The 25062-nt window shown below is 44.0% G+C and overlaps 1 protein-coding gene across 8 annotated transcripts in view; it reads right to left on the bottom strand.

The window, feature by feature from the left end:
- The window catches only part of LOC135503880 (transcriptional enhancer factor TEF-1), a 64380-nt gene that overhangs the window by 22815 nt on the left and 16503 nt on the right, over nt 1-25062 (bottom strand). For 7 of the 8 annotated variants that reach the window (XM_064922053.1, XM_064922080.1, XM_064922085.1 and 4 more), the window contains exons 3-4: nt 15312-15409; nt 14600-14852 (exon numbers count right to left, since the gene is read on the bottom strand). In XM_064922053.1, coding sequence (XP_064778125.1) covers nt 14600-14801 — 202 coding nt within the window. In that variant the 5' untranslated portion in view covers nt 14802-14852; nt 15312-15409. The remainder of the gene's footprint in view (nt 1-14599; nt 14853-15311; nt 15410-25062) is intronic. The other variant, XM_064922070.1, reaches the window with a different exon arrangement.

Raw genomic sequence — 25062 nt, 5'->3', positions numbered from 1 at the left:
TGCAGTAGTCTATGAGGTTAACTGGCCTAGCTGGAAAGTATCCCCCCCCCCGCTCTATCCCTCCCTGAGCTATTGGGGTTTACACAGCTGCTGTGTCTGCTTGCTCCTAGCTCCCATCCAACACCCCCGTACAGCCCCCCCCCCCCTCCCCCCACTCATACCCCCTCTGGTGCTGCTGGAGCCTGCTCCCCCTAAAAATAACAGACTCCCAGCTTATTTACAACTCCTCCACTTTCCCTAGGCATATTCTGACAATGTTCAATCACACTTTAAGTAGCATTAACTAGCATTACTCCAAGTTGAACTCCCTCTTTACGAATAATTTCCTCTGACCTTTATAGTCTTTATCAATGTTTCAAAAATCCCCACTGTATCATTTCTTGTTGAGTGTTCCAACTCTTTTCTACCTTGAATGAGTCCTTTTGGAAATGTTTCTCGGTAAGCCCTTCTCATCATTTATATGTCTTGACACTCTCTCCTCATCACATTACTGTCTCTATATTTAAAATAATCAATGCTAACAAACCGTCTAATAAACCGTAAAATAATCAATGCTATCAATGCTAACAAGCTGCTCTATGAAAAGCAGAGAAGCTGAGTCTTGCAGGAGATACAGTATATTGATGTTAGAGTTGAAGTTAGTTCATCCCACATGTGTAGACCACATGCCCTTCTGCTTCAGCCCGTATTCTAAAGTATCCTGCTACGTATGAGTGGTGAGTGACACCGGGGAAAGACAGGTGGTGCTGTGGTCTGACTATTGTCACCTGCCAGGAGAACAGCAGTGCTAGAGCCTCATCTGAAGAAGGGAATGAGATAGACCGATAGCCTGGGTCATGTGACCATAATATCCACTGAATATATATGGTATGAGATATTAATTTAGGTCGAAAATGGTGCTGACCCTCCAGAACTTGAACTCAGCCCAGACATACATGTTCTCATCCATGACAGTGATGAGATACATTTCTCCAGAGGGTGAGCTGGTCAACGGGGCAGCAGTGTAGCCTAGTGGTTAGACCGTTGGACTAGTAACTGAAAGGTTGCGAGTTCAAACCCCCGAGCTGACAAGGTACAAATCTGTCGTTCTGCCCCTGAACAGGCAGTTAACCCACTGTTCCCAGGCCGTCATTGAAAATACGAATTTGTTCTTAACTGACTTGCCTGGTTAAATAAAGGTAAAAAATATATATATATAAGTATAAGTGAGCTTGATGTGCATAAATTTGCCACTGATCACACACCCAGAGGCCATTTGTCACGCCCTGGTCTAAGTATTTTGTGTTTTTCTTCATTTATTTGGTCAGGCCAGGGTGTGGCATGGGTTTTTGTATGTGGTGTGTTTTGTATTGGGATTGTAGCTTAGTGGGGTGTTCTAGATAAGTCTATGGCTGTCTGAAGTGGTTCTCAATCAGAGGCAGGTGTTTATCGTTGTCTCTGATTGGGAACCATATTTAGGCAGCCATATTCTTTGAGTATTTCGTGGGTGATTGTCCTGAGTGTCCTTTTGTCCTTGTTCTGTGTTAGTTTACACAAGTATAGGCATTTTCGGTTTTCGTTACGTTTATTGTTTTGTAGTGTTTGTGTTTAGTGTGTTTGGTCATTAAACATGAATCGTAATCTACACGCCGCATTTTGGTCCGACTCTCCTTCGCATACAGAAAACCGTAACACCATTGTAAACGAAGCATCTCCACTGGCATATCAATGAAAAGATAATTAAATCTGAAAAGGCCCCAAAGCAATGCACCCGCATATGATAAACATTGGAATAATTTAGGTTATGGTGTATTAAACGTTTTAACTGCCTTGGTTACGTCCTTTGAGTGGTAATAACAACGCTTTGCTGAAGGTTTTTTCCCTCCTTTTCAAGGCGCTCATTTCCTGCAGCAGCACATTTGTTTAATGCCGGCATAACCACAGTCACATCTGGTCCGGCGGTGGGCGATGATGTCAATGGATGTTGAGATCGTGCTGGGCCTGGCTCCATGTCAGCCACTCATGTGGTTTTAACTCTCTCCTCTTAGTAGGACAACGGGGCACGCCTTGAACAACACAGGGGGCAACCTCTCGCCCACACGCCCCGCCCCCACCAAACATATCTATCATTCGTTCTTATTACAATGTTATTTTCTCAAGTGTCACTTGTCAAGGCCCAAAAGGAACCACCAATGTGATTTCGCCCAGGCTTAACCTGAATTAGACCTGTGAAAGCTTAACACGCTGCAAGATGTTACGGCACTGCTCAGTCATTATCTCAACCCAATATTTAGAACCTTGTGCTGTAGGAAACTACTGGGTAAAGCACCTATTACACATTCTCCAGTCTCTAAACATTCATTCGTAAGTCAAGGAGCACTACAGGGGACTTTCTCAAACCAGAGGAAGTGCTTCCTTGTTGTCGCCCCCCCCCCCCCTAAAGACACAGGCATCTATGTAAGTATCGATTACATGAATGCTTGTCAATGTAAATGGCTTGACAGTTTTCCTGTCTGGGCAGAGTAAGAGCAGCATTGATCCTTTTCCATTGGGTTTCCTGTCCCTGAATGCAGTGTGGGCCAGAGGCCAGCCTCTCTCTCTATGTGGATGGAGTAGCAGGTTCAGACAATAGGCCTGACTTCCTTGTCATCCCTGATAGATTACTCAGGGGTCTCGGGCTAAAATTAGCATTACAATCGACTAAAGCAACAATCTGGAGGCATTCAGCAGGAGGGTCCCTGGCTGGGTCAGGGTGTGGGTAGAGGAGGCATTCAGCCGGAGGGTCCTTGGCTGGGTCAGGGTGTGGGTAGAGGAGGCATTCAGCAGGAGGGTCCTTGGCTGGGTCAGGGTGTGGGTAGAGGAGGCATTCAGCAGGAGGGTCCTTGGCTGGGTCAGGGTGTGGGTAGAGGAGGCATTCAGCAGGAGGGTCCTTGGCTGGGTCAGGGTGTGGGTAGAGGAGGCATTCAGCAGGAGGGCCCTTGGCTGGTTCAGGGTGTGGGTAGAGGAGGCATTCAGCAGGAGGGCCCTTGGCTGGGTCAGGGTGTGGGTAGAGGAGGCATTCAGCAGGAGGGTCCCTGGCTGGGTCAGGGTGTGGGTAGAGGAGGCATTCAGCAGGAGGTCCCTGGCTGGTTCAGGGTGTGGGTAGAGGAGGCATTCAGCAGGAGGGTCCTTGGCTGGGTCAGGGTGTGGGTAGAGGAGGCATTCAGCAGGAGGGTCCTTGGCTGGGTCAGGGTGTGGGTAGAGGAGGCATTCAGCAGGAGGGTCCTTGGCTGGGTCAGGGTGTGGGTAGAGGATGCATTCAGCAGGAGGGCCCTTGGCTGGGTCAGGGTGTGGGTAGAGGAGGCATTCAGCAGGAGGGTCCTTGGCTGGGTCAGGGTGTGGGTAGAGGAGGCATTCAGCAGGAGGGCCCTTGGCTGGGTCAGGGTGTGGGTAGAGGAGGCATTCAGCAGGAGGGTCCTTGGCTGGGTCAGGGTGTGGGTAGAGGAAGCATTCAGCAGGAGGGTCCCTGGCTGGTTCAGGGTGTGGGTAGAGGAGGCATTCAGCAGGAGGGTCCTTGGCTGGGTCAGGGTGTGGGTAGAGGAGGCATTCAGCAGGAGGGTCCTTGGCTGGGTCAGGGTGTGGGTAGAGGAGGCATTCAGCAGGAGGGTCCTTGGCTGGGTCAGGGTGTGGGTAGAGGAGGCATTCAGCAGGAGGGTCCTTGGCTGGGTCAGGGTGTGGGTAGAGGAGGCATTCAGCAGGAGGGTCCTTGGCTGGGTCAGGGTGTGGGTAGAGGAGGCATTCAGCAGGAGGGTCCTTGGCTGGGTCAGGGTGTGGGTAGAGGAGGCATTCAGCAGGAGGGTCCTTGGCTGGGTCAGGGTGTGGGTAGAGGAGGCATTCAGCAGGAGGGTCCCTGGCTGGTTCAGGGGGTGGGTAGAGGAGGCATTCAGCAGGAGGGTCCTTGGCTGGGTCAGGGTGTGGGTAGAGGAGGCATTCAGCAGGAGGGCCCTTGGCTGGGTCAGGGTGTGGGTAGAGGAGGCATTCAGCAGGAGGGTCCTTGGCTGGGTCAGGGTGTGGGTAGAGGAGGCATTCAGCAGGAGGGTCCCTGGCTGGGTCAGGGTGTGGGTAGAGGAGGCATTCAGCAGGAGGGTCCTTGGCTGGGTCAGGGTGTGGGTAGAGGAGGCAGAAAGCCTTTAACTTTTGTTGTATTGGTGTTAATTGTACAAAAACAATTCTTGCCGAGCTGCCAAGGTGAACAAAACAATAGGTCTACCCTTTAATCAAGAGGCTGGCTGAAACAATTCCAGTGCTTCTAACAATAAAGGTTTGAAGTTGCTAAGATCCTGCAGGTGTTTCCTCATGAAAGTGTGGCTCAAAGAAACTCCCTCCCCTCTTCCTCCTCCCCCTTTTCTTCAAATCTCTGCTCTCTCATCAGTAATAATTAGGGTCAGAGGGAGAGGGGGCTCAGGATAGGGGAGGATAACGTCTGTTGATCCCAACATCTGACTCCAGCCAACCAGCTACTTATTAGGGTGGCTTAACCCCCCCCCCCCGTATTTAAAGCGTGGGGCCCTAAGAAAGACTTCAAGGCCAAAGTTGGCACGTCGACGTTCACACACACTCGGGCCATTCTTAGGGTCACAATAGTTTAGCCCACCCCCCACGATGACAGACACACACGTCCCACCCATCCCTCCTGGCTTTTACAAACTGAAAGTTTAAGCCTATATATCTTCCAGAGAGGCCGTCTGCGTGCGTCCATCTGCCTCCTGCTGAGAGGGCAAGGTCACACGCAAACACACGTATACACATCCTCTACATTCTACTCACTCAGCTTGCTTTAATAATCCATCGCATGGTGCCATGCTGCTGAGTTAGAGGAAACAAGGATTAATAAAGTCCATATGTTCGTTTTTTTGCACAAAAAGTTTTCAAGAATGTTTTTCTGAATTATTTGAAGTGAAACATAGTGAGGGATTCTGATTGTCATCTGCAGTCTGTACATTCATTGAAGCCTTCACCCAAAATTCCACATTCCATGATTTGACTATTTGATTTGTAGAGCCTGCAGTGTGCCTGTGTAAATGTAGGGCCTTTAATGACTCTGGGAGAAAGAAATGGAACATCAGTGGCTGTTTGCTTTCGGCTCTGACCTCGGTCCCAACACTCAACATAGGTATTTCTCATTCATACAGCCATAGATCACAACAATTCAGAGCTAATTTGAAACAAAAATAAATAAAATAATGAAACCAATCCATGAGGGTACTCATGTAACACTGAAGAAGTAATGTGGTTGGTTTGAAAAGTCATTAAGTAATGTGTCCCCTCTTCAGGACTTCTCAAACAGGCCGGTGGGGCAGACAGGAACCACAGAGATTCATATCACCCATTTACAAAACATGAATGCCCTCGAATAACTCACTAAACTCACATATGGTTTTACACGAACAGATTATGTTTTTAAGATGATGTTTACATAATATCATGTTTAACATTAAAAACGCCATATAAAATGAGCTCCACAAACAAAAAGGCAAAATCCAGTCAACTTTCAAAGACATAGATATCGAGATGTTTCCAATCTCTTACATAACCTTTAGCATACAATGTGAAATGATAGAAAGCAACATTCAAATGTAATGACATGATTGTCATTTTAGAAACAGGCCTACTATTACTCAAAACTATTACCGGTACTCAAATACATTTACAGTATTTCTCTAAAAACGATGTGCCGGTAATCTGTTGCAGACGAATACGTTGCAAAACTACCATAAACCTATATTTGAAATACTTCTGTCTAAAATGTATTTATTTATGAGAAGATAAGATCTTATATTTGCTGAAGTAAAATCTAATTTTCTCTTAGATACACTATTATTTCAAGTGATTCATCTATCCCATTTCTGCAGTTTGTTCATTTGTGGTTTCTAATGTGAGGCCTTTGCTGATTGGCTGAGAAAATAGAAGCAGTTCCTTCTGATGATTAGGGCTACAAAGGGTGAGCTCTTCTATGGAACGGCTAGGCTATGTTTGTGGTCTTAAGCAAACAAAGAACAAACAGAGCAGCAGACCCCAGACCTGAGTAATGTTTCTCATTCAGTCATCGAGACATCCAACAATATCCGCTACTTAATCATTGTCATGTGATATAACTGTTGTTCCACAGTGAGTAACAGCATGGTATACAACCAGGATCTACAAGCATTCAGTGGTAATAGACCATCACTTTCACCCGCAGAAAGTGGCCAGCTGAATAGGCTTCGCCAAGTTCTCGCGACTCCTGATACACATTCATAATTCAACCCAGTGGAGGTCAGTGCTCACAGACACTCAAAGGCACTGTGTTTAGTCTTCAGGCCTGATTAATGGATAAAAAGTCTCATTCGGTGGCTGGAAATCTGACTGCTGATCAATTAATATCTCCTTATAATGTCTTTGTATGTAATTAATACCTCTTTAAAAATCTATTTATATCTGCCAACACCAAAAAGAAATCAATACTTAACTTTAACTGACCTTAAAGTGGGGTAAAAGCCCAGTGAGTGGTTGAGGTAATGAGTCAGGTTAACCGCGAGAGATTAAAGGTGGGGTATTTTCTCTCAAGCTAACGGGACATCAGATATCAACAGGTTACTGACCTGGGTCTTCATGGAGACACAGAGAGGATTACACCAGCTAACCTCTGCTAAATGGCGACTGTGTTTTGGACAGGGGCGAGGAGTTAGGGGCGCCACCCATCACTCAGTGGCCCTGGCCAGCTCTACGTCCTTTCTCCCTGACCTGTCCTGCTTAGGTGAGCCTGCGGCTGAGGCCTACTCCCCCCTCTCAGAGCAATACATGCCCTCACCGGGGACCAATTAACGCAACCAGCACTCGTCTGAATCACTCTATCAATTAGAAGCCACTGAGTATATCATCACATACATTACTGCAGAGGCAGGCCTGGCCGTTGGGTCAGGGTGTGTCTTTCAGGAGTAGTGAGGGAGGAGAAGAGAGAGAAGGACGGAGGGATGAAATAAACAACCAGGGAGGCTACAGTTGGACTGGCTGCTGGACTAATCTGTGAGGGCGACGGTAATTAGGAGTCCCCTGAGGAACTCGTAGCGGAGCGCGGCCGATGTGTGAACATGACGCTGTCTGGCAGGCAGGGAGGCACCCCCACCCGCCCCCTCACAGGGTTAAATCAATATTTTCAATCTCTCAGGATCAATCCGGCATCTGAACACAAAGAAAACCTGTTAGCGGCGACCAATATGTGTAAATGAAAAGCCCAACTTTGTGGCCCTGATGTGGTCTGCCTCTCCTTCTCCCTGTTTGCTTCTCTTTCACTCACACAGGCTGAAAGTAAAAACCTTATCTCTCAAAGTTGTGAGGGAATGCTATCATTTTCCAACAGAGAAATCGCACACAATCCTCTCTGTCAAGGCTGTAACAATCTGACAGCTCCAATCAGTCTAGAAGAGATAGCTGCCTGTGATACAGACCAAACACGATAGTAAATGATAGTAAATGATAGTAAACATGCCCAATGTGATCATTTCTCTGCTGTTGAGATATGAGTATAGACGTCTTCTAAGAGCAGCTCCTTTGTCTGCTTCTCTGCAAAAAACACTGTGCAGTATTGGCAAGGTTAGCATATATCCTATCTGTTCTTCATGATCCTCTTCATGAACAGACTTACAGTTTATACGGTTTAGAATACTATAGGCTTTACCTTGGACATACAATCACAGGCTTCAACATCTGCTGCCAACATTAAATGACAGGCTTTAGGAGTACTGGTTGAAAAATATAGAGTAACCGTACAGATTCCATTCTTACATTGATTACACAGAATGGTTTCGTCAGTGTAGAATGGTTGGTCTCATCAGTAGAAAGGGTTTCATAAATATAAAATGGTGCCATCATCAGTGTTAAACTGATGCTCTACATGAATGGAGAGCACAAGACACTGCAACTTTAAGAAACCCAGAGTTTCAGCGTTTTACTCAAACAAAAGCAGCCAATTGGGAGCGTGCAACCTGAAACCAGCCCAGCTCTAAAGAGACTCACACAGGCTTCCCTGCTGGGGACACACCCCATAAAGTTCCTGACACACACAGGCAGCAGAATATTCCCTACTAACCTAACCCTGCTCTCACATGCAAACATTTCCTGAAAAAACATTGAGCAAACCTCGCCACGGTCAAATCACAACTGAGCACACTGTAGCCCTCTGTAGTCTCTCTTCCCTGCAGGTCAGGAGTTACATGGCACCTTTAGAAAGCGCTCTTTCTTCTCTTGTTAGACCAGGATGGGACTTGAAAACCTTATTGTGTCCTTTATATGGGAAAAACAAACATTGTATTTTGTAGAATCATTTAATGATAAAAACCAGCCTCAGTGTTGATCATTTTAGGACACAGAGGTCCGTGTTTATGTGTGTGTGTGTGTTTAGCCTACATGTATGTATGTGTGTCTGTTTTGTCTGTGTATAAATGTGTCTGGGTTCTCACAGTCTCTAAGAAGCCATCTGAGATTCCATGGTACATTCCGTTCTGATGAGTAGCCTGTGTCTGGACATTGATAAACCAACTGGGGTCCTGACCTACAAAAGACAAACTGAGACTGCTGTTCATAACAGACATACCAGCTACTGTATTCTGATGGATTTACATAATATACCGGAAAGTCCCTAAATGTCACGAAACAAATCCAGCGGAAAGAGATTTACAAGGATTTTTCCCTCGTCTAACCCTGACATATGGATACACCAAAAGTATCCTCATTATTCATAAACATTGCATGCTATCTCAAATCAAATAAAAATCTAATCTCCGTTCCTATTTCTGCGTCAGCGAGTAAGCCGCCTCTTTAGCACTATTTAAGCTCCTGCCAATAGCATCCCATCACCCACTGGTCAACAAATAACAACAACAAGAGTCCAGGGCCCATTGTTCTGGCTGAGCAGCCAAGCGTGGTGCAATCCCCCAACAGCCTGCGGCTGGTTAACGCAGCAGGCAGGCAGGCAGGAGACAGGAATCTACGACAAGTGCCAACATGCCATGCCGAGTCACACCTCACACACAGGGTCACTTCAATAACAACACAGGTTAACACTGGGGTCTACATGCTGGGGAGACCCCTACTAAAAATAACAGTACTGATCATCAAAAAAGCGGAGAATCTCGGTGAAAATCCATTCGAATGTAAATTGATTACATTAAGATTACATAAGCGATATGAAATCCAGTTGTAAATATAACCCAACCTGTTTCTATCACCTGTCCTCATACTCTTCGAGCTGGCGTATTGCGTATTGAACGAACACACACACACACGTCTCTCTCTTCATTGCCACGGGCACAAAACAACAGGTGCAGGCAAGCAGCAGCAGGATTGTCAGCGTTGAGCTTGGTTTAAAGTGAGAGCACAAAGAGCACATATAAAAGGTACCCTCCTGAATTTTAGAGGCTGAAATGTCATGTGCCTTTGAGTCTCGTTATACTGCAACAATCTCCCTTTGAAAATCCGACAGAATTTTAAGGAGCAGACAATTGGAAGCATTGTCCCTGAGAGTAAACTAAATATACTGTAGTGAGTGGGGCAGGGCGGACGACCAAACAAACAGAGAGACGGGCAGATAGAAGCAGAAACATCTTCACTGACTGACCCAGAATGACTACATAACTTGGTGTGTCAACCTATGAACTCATGACCTTTACATCCTTTATATTATTCAACACAACCCCCTGCTAGTCTCACAATGCCAACATCCAGTCCGTCCAGACTAAACTCAGATTACACTTCAAGAGTTCCTCTTAACAGGAGAAAAAATATAATATAATTGGAATTTTTCCTTCATGTGTGTAAAAACACAGCAGTGCTCCATTGCCACAATGGCTCAGGAACAAAGAGAGGATTATTGTGGAGGTGTCTGATGCCTCTCCGTCCTGAAGTTCCGCACACTCCAATCTGTGTGAATGCAGGTGACTCAGGGAGCCTGAGCTGATCCCAGAATTCCTCATTATCCGCCCAGCGGGGGATCTCAGGTCCACTCGCTGTCTCTGGAAGCACTGCAGGGCCGGCAAGGCGGGCCCCAGAGGAGCACAGAGCTGGGCCATCGGGGGTGAGCCAGGTCTGCTCATTATGCCTAACTCATCCTTGGCATCCCTGCAAACCAAGTGCCACTTAGTGCCCATAGGAGGGACATGGGTCGGCCCACTGATGAGATGACAGAGCACACAGCATAGCAGTAATGGGAAAGCTTTGTTTCAAAAGACGAAAAGAAGGACCAAGGCATATGTGGACTGTATGTGGACTGATAGTGTCGCCAATCTCCAGAATCGTATGTAACGCCCTGTCTTACCTGTACCTTAGTCATCAAGCTGAAATGACAGAAAGCCGTAACATTTTCCACCTCTAAACTCAACAGATGCAGTATGGTGACTGACCAGGGTCAGATAGGGCCCAATCAGACGACAGCCTCCAAGAGCAGAGCACCTCTGAGTTCCCCAGACAGATGGTCGTTTCACACATCATCATCATTACTGTTGCCACGGCTTCACTGCTCCAACACAAACATATTGTCATATTTAGACTGGTTTATGATAGCTGTGCCAGTGCTTTGTCTACATTGATGTAAAGTGGAATCATTTGCTGTGGTATGTAATACACACACCAGAGGAGTTAAACAGCTCTGCTATGGAACACTAGAATTAGATACAGCCATCCTCTTAAAGTGACAGGTGTAAAATACAAGAAATGTGACTATAGGCAACACCTGGGAAAAATGAATGAATTCAGATTTTCTTTGCCAGCAGTAAAATGGGAAATATTCACTCACTTGTAATGCAAGGCAAGCGCGTAAATGCAAATATACAGTGAATACATTCATAATGTGGGGCATGTCATTTCATGTGTCAACCTTATTTCTGGGCTGAGTTAAATAGAGGTTTGCACAGCAGGTGAATTATGTAAGCAGCAGTGTTAGGGGCTTGGGGCCACAGCCACTTTCTCACTGGGCTTTTCATGATCCTCTCATCAGCCAGCCCAGGGCCAGGCTCTGCCTACCATGCAGCTGTGCTGTTGTTCACCCCAGTCACAATTAACCTCTGAGACTGGGCATGGCACCAGCTAAGATGAGACTCAGGGCACCAGAAACCTCTTCAGGTAAACACCGCCACGATAGGCTAAGAAGCCAAAATTAGACATTGTTTTGAACCAAGAGGCAGTTGCTATAGAGACTGTTGCTAATTAACTGCACTCGGCCCGGGGGTACCAATGGGCTTAAGGGCACTCAGGACGGTTCCTCTTGTGATGAGCTTTATGCACGGTACCCAGTACTATCCCCAGGGTCTCTCATCACCAAAATACCTGTGTCTCCACTCCCCACCTGTCACAGATGCCATGAGAGGGGCGGTGGTGGTCTGTCTGTCTGTCTGTCTGTCTGTCTGTCCATCAGGGCACAACTCTGTGGACCAGGATTACAAGGCTGGGCGAGGGGAGATGTTCTATGGTTAGCAGGGCCCGGCTTGCCCTCTTAAAACACAAATCACTGTGGCGTTTCAGACCAATCAATGCCCTCCATCAGCACTGAAGACCACTTCATGGCTTTCTCATCATCTCTGGTGGCATTCTGAAGTTATGCCCTGCGAGCTAGAGCACCTCACTAATGGAAATCTGTAGCATGCAGGGAGAAACAGACACATATCTAACATCGTAAACAAAACGCTTCAGTTTTTCTCTGGGAAATGCAACAGGTCGGTATGTCTAAAGATGAGGCTCTTGCTGGTAAATCTGCTTTCACGGGCGCTACCTCTAGAGATATCCCCTTTGTTCTCTGTTTTTTAAAGAATGACACCGGCATCATACAGATATCCCAACAATCCATGATTGGTGAGAAGGGAAGGTGTGAGATTCCTGAGGGAGATGAAGAGGCTGGGTTGTGAGATTCCTCTTGTCTCTCCAGCCAGTCTCAGTGTCTCCTGTGAGACAACATTGCCTCATTGAGAGCTGCATCTCTCCACAGTGTACAACACAACTACCCTCTAGTTGGCAGTCTTCTAATAATAATAATACAATTTCAATATTTGATCATTATTTACCATTTTTGTGCAAATATTATTTCTTAATAAAACAATAACATTTGAGTGAAATGATTTTGTAAAAATTGATTGAAGGTAAGATGTTTGATGTTTCTTACTATTTCCTTAATTACACAGTTATTATATGTAAACAAACACTATACCCAGGTTTAAAAAAATCAAAACAGTCCCAGTAAAAAAGCAGCCTATTTTCCATACTGGGTCGTGCTACAGTCCCCTTAATGGCTCAGTGAGTATGAGTGGGGTCACAGTTCACACTATGATGGGTTTGGCACTAGGACCCGGCAGCAGCTGCCGGGGCTGAACAGAACAGCTAGCCTTGCCCCCAGAAAAAGCCCACTAACACACTGAGACCAGTTCCAATCTGCTCCCCTTCCCGCCCGCCTCACAGTCCCACCAAACGTTGTGTTAGTTAGGCAATGAAAGAAGACCACGTTCCCCCTCCTCCCTAGCCCCCTGAAAAAAAAATAAAAAAAATCTTCCTCTACACACTGTCTTTCAAAAGCTCTTTCACACAGCTGAAGACTGGCACTCGACCCAGTCTGTTTCCAAGGCACAACAAACAACCTTGTATAGAGCTTTCATGTGCAGCATGTAAGCTTGTTGTCTTCACATCTTTGGATCCATTGGCCATTGTGCTGCAGAAAAGCAATTGAATTATGCAGCATGAAAATGAAGAGTGTTACTCACATAATACATTGTCCATTAACACATCCCTTGATAAACTTCAGTGGTACTTGAAGCATTACTTCAATACAAGAGGGATCATCCCACTAGATATACACACCTACACAGGTTGCCTCCAGAACGGCCTGACTTCTTTGGGATATGACATGCTGTGATGTTCAATCATTGCTCAATTGGTATCAAGGGACCTAACGTGTGCCAGGAAAACATTCCCCACACCAGAACACCACCACCACCAGCCTGTACTGTTGACACCAGGCAAAGTCTCTTAGGTCACTAGTTTTTTGCCCATTCCAACGTTCAATCAAACAGTAACTGAATGCCTTGATGCCTGTCTGCCTGCTTTATATTGCAAGCCACGCCCAAGTGACTCACTGTCTGTAGGAGCGAACCATTTCTGTGAACAAAGTTGAGTACCTAATAGACTGGCAACTGAGTGTATATTTCCGTAAAAATATTTCACTGTGGGTGGCTGACAGCTCTGGCTCAGGGCACAGTGAAAGGCCAGTCCAGGGAGACAGTGGATTGTGCTGGTGAGTATATATGCAACCGGATACGCAGCACATCTGGCATGGTTGACCTTTGCTCAATCCCCCCCGATCTCAGGCAGGTCAAAGTACATTCAATACCCCCAATAACACAAGCACTGACGGAATAGCTGTAAACAACACTCTGCATGGCACTTCCCTTTACACAGCACTGGAAACAAACAGAGCTCCAGACAATGGATTTTCATGTAAACGAATAACCTTGAATCAGCTATTATCATATTCTTTATGCATCAGCAGAGCCAGCAAAGAACTATCAATTCTCCCAAGGTTTGCATTTGACACAAAACATGCTGTGTTATGTTAAATGCTGTTTTGTGGAATTTGAAATGGTAGAAGTACCTGAGCTAAAATATGTCTGATGGTGGCCATTAAACAAACAGCATTTCAGTAAGGTGTTAAATCTCTCCTCCAAATGTAACTTTTATTTCACCTAATTTGATCTCTTATCGGAGAGAAGAATGTGTCCAACCAAAAACGAGCCTGGCGTATCCAGTCTGCACTAGTGAGTCTTGTCCTTAGCGTTAATCATTTCAAACTTGCTAGGCAAACCTATTTGTTATGCTCTAATCCTGAGCAGGGGGAGTGTGAGTGAGTTTCTTTGGCACTCCCATTCGGCTTGTAGGAGAGAGGAGGTGGTGCTGGGGTGGTGAGCTGCTTGGTCATGTGGTCTGAAGCCTCTTTGTACCGGCAGCTGAGGGGGCTTCGCTGCGACTCCTAGACTTTACATTTGGTTTGGCCGGAGGGGTCACGTGACTGCTGCAAACAAACACCCCGAGGGGCTTTCTGCTTTCACTTGACACTGACAGGCTGTGAGAGAGTCCAACACTGCAGAAAGAAAATATTCCCTCTTTCCATGACATCACCCAGCCAGGGATGGGGGAGGGGGGACACAGCTGGTGGCAGCCGCAGCACCATCTGCCCCTGACTAATAGTTAATGCTGCTTTACTTATAGACTCCTACTTCTGCAGAGAAGGGATATTAATGTATGGCCACAGCCAGGGAGGCCTGCAAGTCCCACAAATGAATTCCCGATTGACATTTTCACTCCCAGTCTATTGTTTCACTTGTGCGGTCCCTTTTATCAACACAGAATCTCTCTGAAACTATTCCTCAGTCACTTTGGGCACTTTCTAAGGTCCCATACCAAGATTATTTGAGTGTGTAATGATGATATGCAATTGGTTTTAAAAGTGAAATGTTGTGACCTTCATCTTAAAAAAATGTATGCAAAAAATAGACATATAATTACAATGGAGGGTATCCTCGCCCTTCCTGCCATGTGCCAACCCACATCCCTCACCCCATGTACTCACCGTACATCTTTCCCTCGTCAGATAGAATGATCTTCCTGCGCCCACAGGGGGGATAGATGGCCAGCGCCTCCTGAAAGCTCTGCTCGATGTCGGGGCTCCACACCCCCTCGGCGTCATTGTCCAGGGGCTTGTCTGCCGAGTCGCTCATCCTCTCCATGTCCTCGGCAGGGCTCTCACTGCCGCTCCAGCTGCTGGGGTCCATGGTGGTGCTTGGGATCTCCAAGCCGAAGCCTGGAGCACAGTAGGGAGAGATCTGGGATTCCCAAATAAACAAACACAAGCCATCCGTTACTCTCCACAGCACAGGCATCTGCCTCCAAGACAACAACACACTGCTCATGGCCACTGGTCAATAGTGTGGGGAGCCAAACAGGAGAGGATTCTTGGCCTGGCTATCTACCTATGATGTTAGGATGACTGTGGTACAGTTTTACTAGTTGCCATGGAAGGGACTGAAACTTTGCTTTATGCTAGTTTTTGTACGACATGTGAAATGGTACTATTGAAAATACTTCATGTTAGCTCCCATTTGAAACAAATATATTATATGGAGGTCACATGCATCTACTTCATCACAGGATTACATGTTTACCTTGTTGTAGTAGATTCACCTCCTTTACTTTACAAAATAGATAAGCAGGCAAATAAAAATACAAGACTGCAGATATAAAATATATAATGAGAACATAACCATAAAACACATCCAGCACACCTGGTATTTCCTGCACAGGAACAGTTGAAGCCTTTTTATACCAGCTGTCAGGACTGTCAAATAGACTCTTAAATCTGGATGAAATTCATGTAGGAGAACTGTAAAAAAAGAAACAGAGGAGCCCACTCAAGGAAGGATGCAACCATATCTGTACCACTTTAAATTTCAAACGGAAGAAATATCCCCTGTCCTCTTTGTTCCAGGAAAGAGTCTGTTTTCCACATTGTGAATTCCCTTGACATAGAACATTCCATTGTGAGGTTCCTCAATTTTCATTGCATTTATGCTGTGTAAGCAACATGCTCTGAATTAGATCCCCATTAAAAACTCATTTAAACTGCTGGATTGTAAGCGCAGGAGGAGGAAATCACATTTAACATTTAGCATTAAGTGCTTCTACACCTGCATTGCTTGCTGTTTGGGGTTTTAGGCTGGGTTTCTGTACAGCACTTTGTGACATCAGCTGATATAAGAAGGGCTTTATAAATACATCTGATTGAAATTTGATTGAATTAGAGGCAGAAATGTACCTAAACTGAAAGTGTCCATGTCTCCTTAATCAAAACTATTGTCCACAAAGTGACTCATAAAAGCAATGTAGGTTCTAATGTATTTCTGTAGACAATCATTCTGAGTTGAATTTTAACGGTGAAAATCACAACTGGTGAGTTCATTTGGTGGATGTTTTTGTAGCCCTTCACTCTAGCACCCCCCACCCCCCATCCCACTACCCAGTCTCCCTCCCTATCCTCCCCTCTCGGTCCACCGTCTTTAGCCCTATCCTCCTCTCCCCTTCCAGACGACCGCTCCCTCTCTAGGCAAGATTCTATTCAAGCAGCACAAGCTGTTGTGAAGTGGGACTAGCAGCATATGTTTCTTCTTCTAGAATGTCGGTTTGTGAGGGGGGAGAGGGGGGATGGGAGCAAGCTGTTTGGGAGAAAAAAAACTCCCAGAGAGCGGAGGGAGCATTTACTGAATTCCGTTTTTGTGAGCTGACTGCTGACACTGCAGAACTTACTCACAGACTGATGAGGGAGGGGAAAAACCGCCCATTTCGACCACTAAATGGCTTGGGCTTTCTCTCCAGCCTTGCTCCCCCCACCCAGACTGAATAATAAACTACACCGGTAATCACTTCCAGCACGGTCATGATTTTAATACTTGATCTCAAGCAAGATTTCTTCTTTACTTCTTCAACAAGTTAAATGGCTGTGTATGCTCTTTCCAAGGGTTAACCATTCAGAGAGAGAGAGAGAGAGAGAGAGAGAGAGAGAGAGAGAAGAGAACAATATTTAGAGAGAGAGAGAAAAGAGAGAGAAAAGAGAGAGAAAAGAGAGAGAGAGAGAGAGAAAAGTGAGAGCGAGAGAAAGCGAGAGCAAAGGTGAGTGTCTGGACAAAAAGAGGGAAACAACACTGACATTTGGAGGGGTGTTTAGTGAGCTCATGGCCATGTTCATCCCACAATGGGCTGATGTTTCCCCGCTCTTCTACAGGTGGTTTCCCCTGACGCGCCACACCAGGAAATGAATACTGTTACACTGAAGCGTGCAATGAATTATTGAATCCACCACCCCACCCCCGTCCAACAACAAAACAAAAACTGAGCTCTCAACCACGACTAGCATTTACCACTAGGGAAGGGCAGCAGAAATCTTTGGCCTATAATATTGCTACATGAAAAGATTAGAGCAGAAAATATTTGGGGTATAAAGATGGAGGGGGTAGGGGTGGAGGGGTAATATATAACATTGAAATGTTATAATAGAACCTGGTAGGCTAATTAATTCCTTTTAAATGGTACTCTTAATTAATGTAGTTAATATAACTAATATAAATAAGTATTTTCTATCTCCTCCATCCATTGCTGAGGATGGTGTGCAGCCGCAGCTGCTGCAGGATTACTCTGAGGGGGGAAACAGCGGTACACACTCCCTGCCATGTCATTACAAAGAGTTTAAAAGACTGAGGCGGCAAAGGGGCTCAAGAGTACCTCTCTTGGCCAGTAGAAGCGCCCACATCGTACAGCTGGCAGATCTATAGAAAGTCAATGCTATTTACAAACGCATTTACTTAGTGGCAGTTACAATGTGATATAATCAATGTCTGCATAATTCTTTGGTGATAACTACACATTTCTCTTGTTACTGGTACGTTTATTGCCACCATTCGCCAAAGTAAATTCAATAGAATAGTACATTGTCAAGGGCGTTATTTCCCACCAAGACACCACAGCCAGAAGCACTGTCCCCTGAATGAATAACTTTACCCTAACACTGTCATTAGCACGCTGTAGTCTATTAACCTGAACAAGTGTTAGAGAACAGCAGATAAATCTATTGAGTTAAAACAACTTAATCACTGGGCATGGCTGAAGTCACTCTGCAGTCATTTGGCTCAGTGATATATCACACTAAATAATTGACCTCTGTCACTATTTCACAAGGAGCATCTCTCAGGATACACCTCAACAACCAGATGAATTCTGTGTCCAAGCAGGTGATCTCCTCCTTGAGCATTCTGAGGAAATATGAGGTCAATTAGCCAGAGTTTGATGTATATTTCTTTATGTTTCAATTACTGATTACCCTGTGTTTTGTTGATCTCTCGACATTGACAAGTGAATTGTTCTTGCTGTTTTGAACAGAGTGAGGTCATCATTAGAGCAGTAGACATTGTTTGCTGAAAGTTTGCTTTTAAACACAAGACGAATATCATAGAACACCTTGGCCATTCTTCTAATGAACGTCCTCTAAACTATGGACACAGCTGTCTTAGTGGAGAAACAAACGCAAGGGCTGTTTGCAAACAGAAAATAAAACACTTCTCTTTCTTGATAGGAGAGAATAGAGGATTTGCGGACTCCCCAAGACTTCGGCTTTTCGTCCCTAAAACATTTACATGACGAACATAAATCCTTGCTGTCACCTATAGACTTGAGTAATGAAAGGCAAGGGAAAGAAATTCACCAATACAACATGATGTAGCTGAACTGAACCAAATCCAAATGCAAACCATGCCAAGAGCAAAGTAACCTAACAGACTGTGTTGTTAAGACCTTTTTACAGCAATCAAACGAGTGTGTCTCTAATATTTAGTCTATGTTACACAGCCTTCTGTTTAAATACACTCATAGGAGAATGTGCCTGGGTGCTGTAGCCATAACAGGTATGCTATGCTGAGCTGGCTATGTGTTTGGACCGGGAGAGAGACGAGTGTTGCGATTAGTGCAATATGTTTCCAGATGATGCTGAAGTGGTGATGTTTGTCCAGGCCCCAGTGGCAGATGGGAAACCGAGATTAGTCATGCAACAATATACTGTGGCTGGGCTGCTGTCGCTACACCTCGCTCTCAAAGCAGGGAAAGCATTTCAGACATACCCAGAACAAGGACACCATAGGCAACAGACAAATCCCATTCCCACCCAGGGAGAGGCGCTTTCTCTCGATCGTACATCATTCAAAACAAAATAGCCCACCAACAAACATGATAATTTCATCTGGTGTGCACTAATGATGGACTATAAGCAGGCGTTTGCTGCACACTTTTCAATAAAATGATGGAGCTAGACTTGCAGAGCAACATTGCATTAGCTGCCCTACAGCATGCCTACAAAGCAGAAAGATGCTTAATAAAAATGCAATTGGCTGTAATAACGTAACTGGTAGATGGGAGCTTCTCAATCTAGCTCCATTCATATATTTCTGCGTAATAGTACAAAATGATGAAACAATACGAACACCTGCAACCTTCAGCAGGTAAAGAGCATTGTGGCTTTTGTGAGTCATTACAGTTAATTGAATGTCTGGAAATGTTTCTGTAAAACTCTAATCAAATTCCCAACTCAACTAAACCCAACTGTTCCAGTCATCATAATGACAAGACTAATGGACAAGAACAAGACATCAACAAAACCCCACATGAAAAGTATGTGATGACTATAATGCGACCACTTTAAATTAATTTGATAAATTGAATTTCCAAAAATCGAATCAATGATGAAACAACAGCGTGTACCCAAAGTGTGTACTTTTCTCCACACACATATTCCTGTAACCCTCTTCACATACAATGGATGATTTCTTGCATCGTGTCTTCTACTCTAACATAACATTGGAAATGAGGATTTCCCTTCTCTAAGAGCCTCACACTGTGGATGGCAAATTCTATGCTTTTAAATCTCAGTGGCACAGTCATAAGCCAGTCCCATGTTTATATCATTTTTTATTAATGTGCTTATTATATCATAGTGGAGTTCAATAGCTTTCCTCACCAAAAGTTGTGTTCATTGTATCTGTGTGTGTGTGTGTTCACAGGTTCTCCTGAGGCTGTACCCCTCTCTGAAAAGTCTCCCCAATCAATTCAGCCAGGATGTTCCCCTACACGCCTCTTTCACAACTCACAGACATCCACACACACACACACACACACACACACACACACACACACACACACACACACACACACACACACACACACACACACACACACACACACACACACACACACACACACACACACACACACACACACACACACACACACACACACACACACACACACACACACACCAACAGTTCCAGGATTGGGGATTTAGAACTGTAAAAAAAAACGATGGAAGCTTAACAGGATACACCACGTGGCTGTTGTTTGATGGCAGGATTTCTGGTATCTGTTCTGGTTGGATGATAAGGCACTGATGTGTCTCATCCATTATTACACAAGAGAGATAAAGAGGGAGAGAGAGAGAGACAGTGAGAGAAAGAGAGAGAGAGAGAGAGAGAGAGAGAGAGAGAGAGAAAGGAGGGAGACAGAGAGGGAGAGAGAGGGAGAGCAAGAGAGAAAGAAAGGAGGGAGACAGAGAGGGAGAGAGAGGGAGAGCAAGAGAGAAAGAAAGGAGGGAGACAGAGAGGGAGAGAGAAAGAGAGAGGGAGAGCAAGAAAGGAGGGAGACAGAGAGCGAGAAGAGAGAGAGAGAGAGAGAGAGAGAGAGAGAGCGAGAGAGAGAGAGAGAGAGAGAGAGAGAGAGAGAGAGAGAGAGAGAGACAGAATGATAGAAAAATGAAAGTGAGAGGGCAAGAGAGTGATAGAGCGAATCAGGACAAAAATCAATTTATCAACATGCATAAACAAAGAAAATGACAACTTATACCTCAGAGAGTTCAGTGATATGGTTGAATGGTGGGAACCCGGTTACTGAGATTTACCGGGATTTACCGCCAAAACCACTCCCTTTTCCCGGGATAAATAACTAAGAGAAAGCGGTAAATTATAATAAATGATTTATATGAACAGCATGGCGTGAAATGGAACTGTTAAATGATATGTGATGTCTAAATCTGTCTTCTCTACGGCCTCTGCCTGATGAATCAACGCTGAGGGTGGGGCCTGACAGCCCATCTCAATATTGAGCGCAGTTCAAAATGCAGGTAGACCTATCATCTCATCGTGGTAACTAATCATGGTAACAGGTAGGCCTACATTTGCTGCAGCATAGTCTATGTTACAGTAATATAAAGACCAAATAAATAATAAATAAAGACCATAATTTACCCATCTCCATCTGGCTTTCGTGGGTCAGCTTGTTTTTTCAATTGTAAAGATTATATATTTTTTAATTGTAGCTGCAATTTAAGCGGAGTTTTAAAGCTGAGTTTTAAAAAGCCTATCACTTGAATATCGTTGCTTAAATCAGTGCACACGCATGCACTCTCTCGCATTCTGTCTCTCTCCATCTATTCCATTCAAATTGCATCCAAAATTGTGTTCTAGATTGATATATAACCCTATACAGTGGGGCAAAAAAAGTATTTAGTCAGCCACAATTGTGCAAGTTCTCCCACTTAAAAAGATGAGAGAGGCCTGTAATTTTCATCATAGGTGAGAAAAAAAAGTGTGACTGTTTGAGGTTGTGGACAGGTGTCTTTTATACTGATAACAAGTTCAAACAGGTGCCATTAATACAGGTAACGAGTGGAGGACAGAGGAGCCTCTTAAAGTAGGTCTGTGAGAGCCAGAAATCTTGCTTGTTTGTAGGTGACCAAATACATATAACAAAGTATTGAGATAAACTTGTTATTGACCAAATACTTATTTTCCACCATAATTTGCAAATAAATACATTAAAAATCCTACAATGTGATTTTCTGGATTTTTTTTCTCATTTTGTCTGTCATAGTTGAAGTGTACCTATAATGAAAATCACAGGCCTCTCTCATCTTTTTAAGTGGGAGAACTTGCACAATTGGTGGCTGACTAAATAATTTTTTGCCCCACTGTATATATGCGTCAGCCTACTAATTTGAAAAATAGACCCTATTATATTTCAACATTCAAATCAATTTCGCTAGCCTATACTTGTAACTTTGTAGGCCGCATGTGCTGCACCAGAATCATATGTTCTCCCCTGCTTTATCATGGTTTGAACTATGTGCCTAATTCCAATCCATATAAAACAGTATAGAACAATACAGTACAGTAATACAGTTCACAATCAAAAGGATTAGCCTACTGGAGCTAGTTTAATGTATTTACCTAAAAGAGCATATAGCTAGCTACATCTATGGGCTTTTATGATTTTCTGTCTTGAGTAATGTGCAGTAGCTTATGTCATATAAAGTGCCTTCAGAATGTATTCAGATCACTTGACTTTTTCTCCCATTTTGTTAGGTTACAGCCTTATTCTAAAATTGATAAAATAGTTTTTTCCCTCATCAATCTACACACAATACCTCATAATGACAAAGGTTTTTAGAAATGTTGCTGATTTATAAAAAATAGAAAACTGAAATATACATTTACATAAGTTTTCAGACCCTTTAGTCAGTACTTTGTTGAAGCACCTTTGGCAGCGATTACAGCATCGAGTCTTCTTGGGAATGGCACTACAAGCTTGGCGCACACCAATATTTGGGGAGTTTCTCCCATTCTTCTCTGCAGATCCTCTCAAGCTCTGTCAGGTTGGATGGGGAGCGATGCTGCACAGCTATTTTCAGGTCTCTCCAGTGATCGGTCAGGTTCGATCAAGTTTAATTCCGGCTCTGGTTGTGACACTCAAGGACATTCAGAGACATTCAACTCCTGCGTTGTCTTGGCTGTGTGCTTAGGGTCGTTGTCCCGTTGGAAGGTGAACCTTCGCCTCAGTCTGAGGTCCTGAGAGCTCTGGAGCTGGTTTTCATCAAAGAGCTCTCTGTACTTAGCTCCGTTCATCTTTGCCTCGATCCTAACTAGTCTCCCAGTCCCTGCCGCTGAAAAACATCCCCACAGCATGATTCTGCCACCAGCATGCTTCACCGTAGGGACCGTGCCAGGTTTCCACCAGACGTGATGTTTGGCATTCAGACCAAAGGAGTTCAATCTGGGTTTCATCAAACCAGAGAACCTTTCCAAATCATGTCCAATCAATTGAATTTACCACAGGTGGACTATATCAAGTTGTAGAAACATCTCAAGAGTGATCCATTGAAACAGGATGCACCAAAGCTCGATTTTGAGTCTCAGAGCAAAGAGTCTGAATACTTAAGTAAATAAGGCATTTCTGTTTTTTATTTGTAATAGATGTGCAAACATTTCTAAAAACCTGTTTTTGCTTTGTCATTATTGTGTATTGTGTGAAGATTGATGGATTTAAAAAAAATCAATTTTAGAATAAGGCTGTAAGGTAACAAAATGTGGTAAAAGTCAAGGAGTCTGAATACTTTCCGAAGGCACTGTGTGCTTAGATAACGGCATTTGTTTTTTTGGGGGGCTTGGGCTCATTAAATGTGGTTAATATATGTCTCATCAGGCTCAGGTAGTATCAGGTTTGAATTTTCATGCTGACCAAAGCTCCAATCAAATCCAGACATGCTTTATAATGCTTTTGAACGACACTTCCGGTTTTGACGGGAAATACCGTATTTTGTAAACCCTATTCTGTCATAAAACATGACACAAACTATATCATGATTGACATGTTTAGTCCCTAGAGAAGTGAACTGTCTAATCTGAGTGCTTACCAAAAACTCACTTACTGGAACTCCAGAGGCGATAGTGCTATCCAAAGATACAAAGACTCGGCTCACTGCACTAGTACTATAGGACGGACAATTCAAAAGATGTTGACAATCATTGAATTTCACTTTTTACGTGTCACACTCTCTCAAGGTCATTGGAGAAGATGGAGGAAAGAGATTTCCCTAAACAAAGGAAACCACTATAGAACAAAGTTTGAGATTGTCAAATGTACAACATTCAGAAGAGGGAGACATTCTTCGCATAATTGAAAGTTTTCATGTGTCCTGCTTTCCCTTAGGAATGACAATACAACTACAACAATATTACTTTTAGACAGATAATAAACATCTACACTGAGTATACAAAACATTAGGAACACCTTCCTAATATTGAGTTGTCAGGGCATGTTGACTCCAATGCTTCCCACAGTTGTGTAAAGTTGATTGGATATCCTTTGGTTGGTGGACCATTCTTGATACACACGGGAAACTGTTGAGCGTGAAAAACCCAGCAGCGTTGCAGTTCTTGACACAAACCGATGCGCCTGGCACCTACTACCATACCACGTACAAAGGAACTTAAATATTTTATCTGCCCATTCACCCTCTGATTGGCACACATACACAATCCATGTCTCAATTGTCGCAAGACTTTAAAATAATGTTTTAACCTGTCTCCTCCCCTTCATCTACACTGATTGAAGTGGATTTAACAAGTGACATCAATAAGGGATCATAGCTTTCACCTGGATTCACCTGGTCAGTTTATGTCATGTATAAGAAAGACAGTAGTTTTGGAATTGTTAGTTAGATTACTTGTTGGTTATTAAAGCATTGTCGGAACTAGAAGCACAAGCATTTCACTACACTCGCATTAACATCTGCTAACCATGTGTATGTGACAAATAAAATTTTATTTGATTTTATTTGAAAAAGGTATTCCTAATATTTTATACACTCTGATTCCAATGTCTTTGTAACTCTTGTAAACTCCCAAGCCAAACCCTATATGGCTTGGTTTGACATTTCCATTACGGTACAACTATGTTGAGTACATTCCAACCCATATGTTTTAAAACAAGCTTCTTGTGAATAAGGTTATTGACAAGGAATATGATTAAGGTTCTTGCATCAATTCAAAAGGATTTCTACAAACTACAATCATAAAATGTCTATTCAATTAAGCTAACCTAAAAAAGAACCCCTTTTCAACCTCCACCGACCCTTCACATTTATATGGCACACATCTGTGTGAGAGTGTGTAAATTTTGTTGCGTCTGCTCACTCTCTGCTGAGTGGGTCCGGGATCTTTTATTCCTGCAGAAGACTCTGTGGTAGTGGGAATCGTTATCACCTCATCACATAGGCTGTCATGGAACAGACCCATCTCCTTGTGTATTCCTGTTACTGGTGTTCATAGACTCCACATATCCCCAGGACACCATGTTACACCTTGTTTATCACAAAACCTTCAGTAGCCACCAGGCCCACAAGTTAGAACAGCCATTACTGATGCTGTTCGAAGGTTATTTTACTTTTTAACTCTGCGTTGTTGGGAATGGGCTCGTAAGGAAACTTTTCACTGTAAAGTCTACTACACCTGTTGTATTTGGCACGTGACCATTCAAATTTGATTTGAAGGTAATAATGTGATAAATAGAGAACTAAAAGATGTTAGGAATTAGTAAATACATCATTTTTGTGTTAAATACTTCTGAAACATGGACTGGAACATCTCCCCCCAGATGCCTGGTCTTAAA

The sequence above is a fragment of the Oncorhynchus masou genome, chromosome 2 (genome assembly GCF_036934945.1).
Source record: "Oncorhynchus masou masou isolate Uvic2021 chromosome 2, UVic_Omas_1.1, whole genome shotgun sequence".
In the NCBI taxonomy this organism is placed as follows: Eukaryota; Metazoa; Chordata; class Actinopteri; order Salmoniformes; family Salmonidae; genus Oncorhynchus; species Oncorhynchus masou.
This window is presented reverse-complemented; position numbering and strand designations above follow the sequence as displayed.